General features: G+C 42.1%; 1 protein-coding gene across 2 annotated transcripts; it reads left to right on the top strand.

The window, feature by feature from the left end:
* The first annotated feature begins 8044 nt into the window (after positions 1 to 8044).
* Positions 8045 to 9453, top strand: LOC148867247 (protein CDI-like). 2 transcript variants are annotated; one of them, XM_088980006.1, is made up of 2 exons: positions 8045 to 8185; positions 8495 to 9453. In XM_088980006.1, the coding sequence occupies exon 2, from the start codon at positions 8527 to 8529 to the stop codon at positions 9280 to 9282; it is 756 nt and encodes a 251-aa protein (XP_088836132.1). In that variant the 5' UTR covers positions 8045 to 8185; positions 8495 to 8526; the 3' UTR covers positions 9283 to 9453. The 2 variants fall into 2 exon arrangements, with proteins under 2 accessions (XP_088836132.1, XP_088836133.1); XM_088980007.1 differs by having other exon boundaries at positions 8072 to 8181; positions 8493 to 9453.
* The last annotated feature ends 930 nt before the right edge of the window (positions 9454 to 10383 follow it).

Raw genomic sequence — 10383 nt, 5'->3', positions numbered from 1 at the left:
ACAAAAAGGTTTCCTCATAATCGATTCCTTCTTTCTGAGTGTACCCTTTCTCCACAAGATGAGCCTTGTAGGTCTCAACCTTACCACCGGGGCCCTTCTTCCTCTTATAGATCCATTTGCAACCAATTGCTTTTACCCTACGGGGTGGATCTACTAGAGTCTAGACTCTATTGGTCTCCATTGTGTCCATCTCATCTCTCATGGCATCTACCCACTTCAAGGAGTCTATGTCCAACATACCTTTCGTATAAGTCACGAGATCCTTCTCACTGGTTTTGTTCCATTAAGTAATTGTTCTGGTCATAGCCGAAATGAACTAGAGTCCTGGAAACCCGGGTAGATCTTCTAGGTTGGTCATTTACTGGAGCTTGCGAGACATCTCCCACTATCCCTAAGCTCTCCTCATAAAGAACAACTTCTTGACAATGATTGTTCAAGATGTAATCATTTTCCAATAAATGGTTATTTCGACTATAGAACACCTTTTGTTCTCCTGGGTCATAGAATAAGTAACCCACAGAGCCTTTGGGGTAGCCTATGAATAGGCAACGACTAGTCTTGGATTCCAATTTGTCCGCACTCATTTTTTTAACATGTGCTAGACAACCCCAAATCTTCAAGTGTCTCACACTTGGTTTCTTACCAGTCCAAAGTTTAGAGGGAGTCTTCGGAACTGATTTGGTTGGAACCCAGTTCAGCACGTATATCACAGTCTCTAATGCATAACCCCAAAAGGATGTGGGTAACTCTAAGTGTACAAGAAGTGATCGGATCATATCCAATAAAGTCTGGTTCCTCCTCTCTGACACATCGTTTAGCTGTGGTGTAGCAGGAGGAGCTAGTTGTGATACTATTCCATTGTCCTTTAAGTAGTACCTGAATTCGTTAGAGAGATACTCGCCACCTTGATCCGATCGAAGGATCTTAATTTATCTCCTTAACTGCTTTTCGACCTGTTGTTTGAACTCTCTGAACTTTTCAAAGGATTCAAACTTGTGTCTCATTAGGTACACGTAACCATACCGTGTGTAATCATTGGTAAATGCTATAAAATAAATGTGTTGGTTACATGTCCTAACACTCATGGGCACATACTTCAGTATGTATAAGGTAAAGCGTGCCTGTACATTTTTCAGGCTTATCGTTAAATGGTCATTTTGTCATCTTACCCTGAAGGCAAGGTTCATAGGTTGGAAGATCTTCTATAGTTAGAAAATCCAAAGGACCATCCTTTACCAACCTTGTGATACGTTCTATGTTGATGTGGCCAAGTCGGTAATGCCACAGGCACATGGGATTAATTGTATCACGGGATCTTTTCTTGGGGATATCATCCGATGTAGTTTCGCTTATGTTAGTTTCTAGAAAATGATGGAGAACATAGAAACCATTCTCAGGTTCTCCATATGTGAGGAATTTGTTATTTCTTTTGATAGCAATCATATTACTAAAGAGAACAGAATATCCATCTGCACACAGTTTTGAAACAGAAATCAAATTTCTTCTCGATGTGAGTACATAAAGACAATCTTTCAGTACAATAATTCCTTATCTGAAAACTAACTCTGTAGTTCCTATAGCTGTAGCTGCAACACTTGTAGAAGTCCCCAAGTAAAGAGTTACTTCTCCATCACCAAGTAATGAGGACATTTCCTCTTCTAGTGGTCGGCCTACTTGTAGAAGTGACAAGCATCTAATGCTTTGTCCTTCCTCTGCATTTTGGACTTCATAGCTTTCTTCTGAGGTTGTTCTTTGCCTTCCTCTTCTTCTTGCCCGATTTGCTAGCTTCAACAAGCATGGCAATGGGCTCATCCTTCTTTATCAGTTCCTCAGCCCTCTGCAATATATTGTTGAATTCCTGGATGCTAACATTTAGCTTATTCATATTGTAGTTCATGATGAACTGATTGAAGGAAGGAGGCAAACAATTTAGGATGGCATCAACCTTGGTGACATGAACAAGCCCGGATCCAAGAGCCTCAAGTTCATTGATGTATCCCATCATCTTCAAACAATGGTCATGAACTTGTTGGTTCTTGGACATCTGTGCGGTCATGAACTATTTCAAGACCTTCTGGCGAGTAGAACAATTTTGCTCCTCATACATCATCCTCAGACTATCTAAGATATCCTTGGACAATTAGATTTGATCGAATTGTTGCTGTATCGGATTGTCTAAGGATGCTATGATGTAGCAATGGGCAAGGGAATTTTTCTTTTCCCATTCTTGATAGTCCCTCCTATGAGCCTTAGAAGTCCTATCACCCGGACGTTCTGGAGTAGGGTTTTTATCTACCTTGTCCAATTTCTTGGACGTTAGGACCAGCATGAGGTTACGGTACCAGTCAGCGTAATTTGGGCCCTTAAGTTTGTTGTCGTCCAACAATTTTGTGAATTGTCCGTTTGCCATTTCTGATAAAGGGCAAAGCAAATATTAGTCCACAATGTTATTTGATTCATGTTATCCATATAGATATGGCTTTTAATCAATGTTCCATTTCCATTTATTTATCTCTGAGATTTCTCTCCTATCTCAATGATGGAGACTGCAAATTATGTCTCTGAAAATGTGGAAAATCACATAGGGTGCATGGAGCGAACTGTTTCAGCTGCATAACCCCACCACCTTTCTGTGAAGGATCATATCCACTCATCTTATGAGCTTTCCCTTTGGCCTCTGTCAGACAAGGTTCATTACCATTTTAGGTTAAACCTTTCTGTCCAATGAGTGCTCACCCATCATATTCGTGAATGCCAATGTACCATGAAAGAGTCTTCCATTTTAGGATAGGCCCCTCCCACATCGGTCTATGATGCCCCTATCATCTTATGAAACAATCCAACAGATCCAACAGCAAATGGATAGCCCAATTTTATGGTGTGTTTTCTCATTACTGAATGACCCATCTTCATGCTAATGATGGAAGGCATTTAGAGAGTTTATCATATGAATCTCCCTATCACATACACTCACATTTCAGTAGAGGGAACAAAATATTACGCCCTAGTTTAATTTAGGTTAAACCAAAGTGGCTCCCACTGACTTTCATAAAGCTAGATTTAGATGGGCCCTAAACGACTAGGGTTCTGCATGGTTCCTCTTGGGGAGGAAGCTGGTGTGGGGCCCACCATGAAGGGAGATCATCCAATGATCTTAAAGACACCATGACAATGATGTGCATTCATCCATGGTGTGCGCAAGGGCCACTATCATTTCAGCATGGGCCAAACACTTATGGTCCATGAACATTGCACATCATACATCCATACACCACATGCAGAAACAATATAATTGATCCCATCAATTAATAAATGTAAAACCCATAATTAAAGCCCATAATTATCCATAATATTACTGATTAAAATTGGGTTTTATAGGTATGGGCTGAATTGCATCTTGCAATTAACCATCAACTCTTGGACCCATATATGGAAAATTATGGCTGAGAACAGCCCCCATCGAACCACGAATTCGGTCCAACCAGTTTGGTCCAATCCGGGTTGAATGGGTCTAGGGTTTGATTTTTTATTCAAGATTTAATTCAAGAACATGATCTAAAATTAAATTACTGAAACAAAATATTCAAGAATTAGTAGGAGGGCTATTCGTAGAGTTGCTACCCAGCAAAACAGAAGTTAGATCGCAACATATAGTTTCCATAACTACAAATCGCAGATGACCGAACCCTAATTTGTGAAAATCTCCTCCTTGCGTTTTCTGCTTCAATTTCAAATGAAATAAAATAGAAAACATAATTTCTATTAATATTACATTAAAATTGAATTCCTATACACTGTTTAAAAAATTAAAAAAAAAAATTATTTACAGACCAAGAATGTAAAAGAACAGCAAAAACGCAGATTTCTTCGAGGACCAAAGCTTCGAGAACACGTAGAACAACAACTGAAGGCTTCAACACCCTTGCTTCGAGGTCCAAAGTGAGCCAAAGTCTAGCTATCAGGGCTTCATACTCAGCCTCATTGTTTGACACATTGAACTTGAACCTCAGGGCGTGCTCCAAGACGGTGTCGTTTGGGAGAGCTAGGGCAACCTTCTCTAGGTTCGATTACCATGTTTCTATGCCCGTGAGGACCTTGCTGGTGTAGTAAATTGTCCTTTGGGTCTAACCTTCCTCCTTCACCAAGACAAAGATAACCACTTCATCGATGGTGGACAAGTAGAGCAAGAGTTGGTCTTGTGGGCTTGGTTTCATAAGCAGGGCAACGAGCTTAGGTAACGCTTTAGTTCTTCGAAAGACCATTTGCACTCTTCGGCCCACTAGAAGTCCTTTACCTTTTATAATGCTTTGAAGAAAGGCAAGCACCGATCAATGGATTTTTACATGAATCTGCTCAGTGTAGCTACTCGCCCAGTGAGATGCTAAACTTCCTTGTATGTTTGGGGCGATTACACGTATAGGATGGATTTGATCTTTTTTGGGCTTGCCTGGATTCCCCTTTGCGTGACAATAAAGCCTAGGAACTTGCTAGAGTCAATGCCAAAGGTGCATTTAAGACGGGTTCAATTTCATCTGGTATTTCTTGAGTGTGTCGAAGACTTCCTTTAAATTGACTAAATGCTACTCATATTTATTGCTCTTTACTAGCATGTCATCCACATAGGCCTTCAGATCGAAGGGCATCACCTTATAGTACAGTCCTCGGTTAGTGATGAAGGCCGTCTTCTCTTGGTCATACAGGTGCATCTGGATCTGGTTGTAATTGAAGAAGGCATCCATGAAACTCAGAAGTTTGTGCCCTATTGTTGCACAACTAGTTGGTCGATCCTTGGCAGGGGAAACTGTCATACGAGTAAGCCCTGTTCAATTCAGTGAAGTCGATGTAAACCTCCATTTTCCATTGGCCTTCTTGACCATTATCACATTCTCCATCCAGTTTGGGTATGTCAGTTCCTGGATAAAGTCACCGTTAAACAGCTTTTGCAGTTCCTTGTTGATTGCTTGCCACCATTTCGAGGCGAAGTGCCTCTTCTTCTGTCTCACGATTCGGTAGCACGGGTCAGCATTCAAGCAACGAGTGATGACCTTGGGGTCGATCCCTAGCATGTTTGTTGCTGACTAGGTGAACACATCAGCATTGTCTTTGAGGAGTTGTACAATGTCGTCTCAGTGGTGGCCTTCTAGGAGAGATCCAACTTGGATTATCTTCTCAGGGTCATCGTCGAAGAGAGGTACTTGGATGAGGTCTTCCATGAGTTGACCACATTGTGTCCATAGTTCGTTCCTTAGGTCCATGCTTTCTATGGTGAGTGTATCGACGGAGTGTGGTCTCCCTTGGTAGACCATTAAGTAGTATTGCCTCGCAGTTCTCTGGTTTCCATGAGCTACACTTACCCCATATGGGGTTGGAAACTTCATGGCCAGGTGGTACGTGGAGATTGAGGCCCGTAAAACACTCTGTGTGGGCCGACCAAAGACTCCTACTGGGGGAACTTGGGTTGGTGGTGCGTCGGGGTGACACTCTTTTCCTTTTGGTTTGTGCTCCTTGATGTCCACGAACCTGCCTAAGTATCAGTGTTGGATAAGGTCTTCCAAGTGATGGTGCAAGTCACGACAACTTTTGGTCTTGTGGTCGTGGTCTCGATGGAAGTCACAATAATTATCTCAATTTCTTTTGTTGCTCTATGACTTCATATTTTTGGGCCACTTAACGAAGTTGTGGTCTCGGATCTACATCAGTATCTTAGCTCGTAGCGCATTCAAAGGAGTGAAGTTTTTGTATGTTGGTGGCGAGGTTCACAGTCTAATGTCAGGTCGGCAATCCTGACTCTTATTGTCCCTATTTCATTTATGCTCATCATGTACTTTCCGCTTCCGTTTTAGTTGTTCCTCTATGCTCCTTTGTAATAGTTGGGCTTCTTCAGCGTTCTTGTACTTTTGTGCATGCTTCATAAGCACGGTTAAATTGGGCAAAGGATTATTTTGAAATGAGAAACTGAACATCGAGGACCACAATCCACTCATGATGGCCATCACTACCATAGACTGGTTTAGGGCTTGAACCTAGAGGGCCTTAGCGTTGAACCTCACCAAGTACTCTGTTAAAATTTCTTCTTCTCTTTGTTGAACTTGCAAGAGGTTGGTTGACATCTTCCAGTCTCTTTGGCTGGCAATGAACTACACCAAGAATTGCGTCTCCATCTACTCCCAAGAGGAGATGGGTTGTGGAGTAAGGGAGGCATACCATGTCCTGGCGACTCCGTGGAGTATGGCAATGAAGACCTTGCACATGAAGCCTTTGGAAGAGCAATGCAGCATCATTATGGCCTTGAACCACTCGATGTGATTGTTTGGGTCCGATGTTCCAACATACTTTTCAAAAACTAAGGGGGTCTCCAACCGGCTGGAGGGAGCACATCAATGATCTCCTAGACAAAGACAAATTCCTTTGCAACTTGATTGCAGTGTTGTTCTAAGGGCCGGGTTGTTGGGGAGTAGTGCTTATGTCTGCTTGGCTACACTCTAGTTCGGCCAAGCGCTCTTTTAGCTCTCGGATCTTGATGCCTCTGTCGGCTGGGACCATGTTTGTGGACTTCTTTCCTTTTGGTATTGTAGGACGATCTCGAAGTGAACTAGATTTAGCTATCGAGATTGGCGGTTGGTGTAGACATTGATCGAGCCGTTCTTTCACCGACACTCGGGCGGAGTGATAAGATCTATTGTGGGTATGGTGTGCATGACGCTGGGCTGGGGAGTCGGATCTTTTGGACGGTTGTGGTTGCTCGCAGTCAGTCTAGGCCTTGTGTCTATTTGCATGGTGCCTTTTAGGGTCCTCGACACGAGGATCGACTATAGTAGGCACTTGCGTGGCAGGGCAAGTAGCCTGGGGGGCTTGAGTTGGTTGCCCCAGCGTCTCCATCATTGCTAGGATGCAATCGACTTTCTACTACATGGCTTGGAATTGTGAAGGGTTGACCACAACCTGATGCTAGGGCTCTCGGGACAGAGAGTTGTGGAATGAACGGGATCCCTGAGATGGGGAACGGGCTCCAGAGCAGTTGGATGTGTTCTTAGGCATGGTTGTCTTGAGTGCACGGAAGGATGTTTGGGAAACTACTTTTTGTACTATTTCCACAGATGGTGCCAATTTGATGCTGTCTGATCTAAGGTGTTTTGAACCAAGGGCACAATTAGATAATCCTAACAACTAAACTAAGCCGAGGTGGAAGGACGAAGCCGTGCACTAGGATCTACAACCATGAGAAAAGTTAGAGGCCCGAGGAGTTATTCCCCAAGTAGGTACCTCGACGCTCAAGTTAGTTGAATAGAGAAAGGTAATTGGGCTGAGCAGGTGAAAATAATGTTGGTCTTTGTCGAAGAGATAATGCAAGGATACTTGGAGAAAAGTTTTCAAAAGTCTCTTACCTCGAGCAAGGAATACCTATTTATAATTGGGTGTTTGTGTCCTACATGGATAGGGCTTCTGGGGTTATTGGGGTGTTTGTATAAGACACTCCTTAGTTGTACTCTTTTGTTATGCGTGATGTCGACATGGCTAAATAGAGGACAGCTGCATAAGCTGCCACGTGGCCTCCCTAGCCAACTCAGCCATCATCTGAACACTTAGCTTACATTCGTTTTGATGAACAGTCACAAGCAGACCCAGGAGTACCCAAACCCAATTTTAGTGCTACTGAATTGCTCACAAAGTATGGACTCCAGCCTTTGCAGCCTTTTCTATTGTTAGCGGCTTAGCGCGTTAGAATAGAGATGGGATTAGCTGAACTCTTTTATTTTACGTGGTGTTTGGGATCGATGCTGTTTTGAGGTGTTTTCTTTAAAAATGGTGCTGAAAGAAACATTTTCTCAAATTTTCTATTTGATACAATTGATATAAAACAGCAAAACGAGCAATTTCTCATACCACATCTTTTTCAATTTCCAAAGCATAATCCTACAAACGTAGGATACGTTTGTATCGGTAGGCGGTTTTTTACCGCACAAGGAAGAGAAATCTTTAGGCGCGGGAAAACGCGAAGCACAGAAGAAGGCATAAGAAGTAAATCTCGTACGCACTCTCTTAACAGAGTGCGTTAAGAGATGGCGAAGAGGAACTCTCGTGGCCGATGTTGTTATATAAGTCCAACCCCTCAATCCCCGTTTTTCCATCAAAACTCAAAGCCAGTGCTCTCGAGTTTCTCGCTAACACACTCTCTCTTCTCTTGGTACCCTCCTCCCTCCTCTCTCCCCCCTTAAATCTCTCGGTCTTTGCCTTTTCAATTCGTTTTCAACGAAATTCGTTCATCTTTTGACTGTTTTTATCTGCATTTTCGCCTTGAGATTGTTATGTATGCTCGATTTGATTCCATTTCGGTGATTCTGTTATTCAAAAACTTGTACTGAAAGCTCGAATGTACATTTGTTTCTTTTTCTCTATGAAAGTTTTTTGTTGAAGGAGCGAAGAATAGAATCACGTTGTGCGTTTCTGTTGGCAGGAATTGGACACTAATTCTGTCTGTTTTTCGTCTTTCCAGATATAAGGCTTCTGTTTTTGGAATCGGCTGAGATGACTTTGAACGGAAAGGTTGATGCCCCAGCTTGCAATGGCGATGCAAAGAAGACTTTCAAGGTCTTCGTGGGATATGATCCCCGCGAGGATATTGCTTTCGAGGTCTGCCGCTATTCGCTGCTGAAGCGGTCCTCAATTCCGGTGGAGGTCATACCCATCAAGCAGCAGGATCTGAGGAGTAAGGGCCTTTACTGGCGTGAGCGTGGCTCGACTGAGAGCACAGAGTTCTCTTTCACTCGGTTCTTGACTCCTTATCTTGCCAATTTCGATGGCTGGGTAATGTTCGTGGACTGTGACTTTCTTTACACGGCAGATATAAAGGAATTGAGGGATCTGGTCGATGATAAGTACGCAATTATGTGCGTTCAGCACGATTATGCGCCCAAAGAAAGCACCAAGATGGATGGGGTTGTGCAGACTATTTACCCACGAAAGAACTGGTCTTCCATGGTGCTTTATAACTGTGGGCATCAGAAAAATCGGATCTTGACGCCCGACGTGGTGAATTCACAGACAGGTGCTTACCTTCACAGATTTATGTGGCTCGAGGATCATGAGATTGGGTCGATCCCATTTGTATGGAATTTTCTAGTGGGTCATAACAACGTCGATGAGAACGACCCGGCAACATCCCCCAAGGCCATACATTATACTTCTGGTGGTCCTTGGTTTGAGTCCTACAAGAATTGTGAGTTCGCTGAGCTGTGGGTGAATGAATTGGAAGCATACAAGAAAGAAACGAAGTTGGTTTGAATGAAGAAATAAAAATGAGGTAGATTAAGTACACTTCGTGGAGAAGTGTACTCTTCTTCGGTGATCACATAGGTATTGCAGGCATCTGGTCTATGTAATGTTTCATTCCTTTCTTCAATATCATTGTAATTGAGAACTTGTTATGAATGAATATTAATTAGTACTGTAAAACCTGTCTCGGGTTTTTATGCCTCACTGCTGCGTTTAAGATGGTTAAACTGTGTGTACGGTTTGTTTTGTTTCTTAAATTGGAATTGGGTCAAGAAATTCCAATTTAAGTAATTTGAATTTCATGGAACTGCCATTTTGGTGTATAAATGACAATCAGGAGTTTGCTTTGATGGCAGCTAGGAGAACAAGAACTGGTAGTGACTTCAAAGTTCAAACAGTCATGAAATGATTCCTTTTCCTGATAAGTAGCAGAAAACCTCATTCTCTATGGTTCTCCTACAAATCAATTGTTTCTTTAACTTCACCACGGATCACATCCATTGAAGAGTGATTCTACCCAAATACCCCAACCGGGCCAACCTTAAAAAACAATTATAATGATGAAGGAAGTTAGTTCTTGTTTAGAGACTGTGATACTCAATGATTCCAACTGAAGAACCATGTTGTCACCGTGTTCTTTAAAATGGCAATTGGGATATTTTCATTATCACAGTCACTGAACCTTGGTAGCTTGTTCTATTTTTTTTTTCTTATTTTAACAAAAAAAAAAAAAGACTCGATTGAGTAAATCTTTTGACAGGGTTATTCGCCTAATGAAATGATAGGGTCTACTCAACCTTTTGCTTTGCATGACTGGATTGAGTAAATCTTTTGAGAACAATGATTATAGATGCTTCACTGATAAAAAAAATGATTAATGATGCCTCGATTTTCTTTCATTTTTCTTTTTCTGTGGAATTTGAAGAGCTTTCCAATTTATAAATTGTTGAAGAAATATACAGTCTGCATGGCGATGAAGGGCAATATTTGTGGGGAGGGAGGGATGAATGTCCTAACTGAATTCAATTTCTAACCTGAACCTCCAATTCCCTGAATCAAATACAGCCTATTTCTATTCATGTGGTATGTAATTTGTCTATTTGGCATTAT

This window comes from Nelumbo lutea, chromosome 3, assembly GCF_056320005.1.
Source record: "Nelumbo lutea isolate HS-2025 chromosome 3, American lotus-T2T, whole genome shotgun sequence".
In the NCBI taxonomy this organism is placed as follows: domain Eukaryota; kingdom Viridiplantae; phylum Streptophyta; class Magnoliopsida; order Proteales; family Nelumbonaceae; genus Nelumbo; species Nelumbo lutea.
Note: the sequence above shows the minus strand (reverse complement) of the source record. Positions and strands in the feature narration are given on the sequence as shown.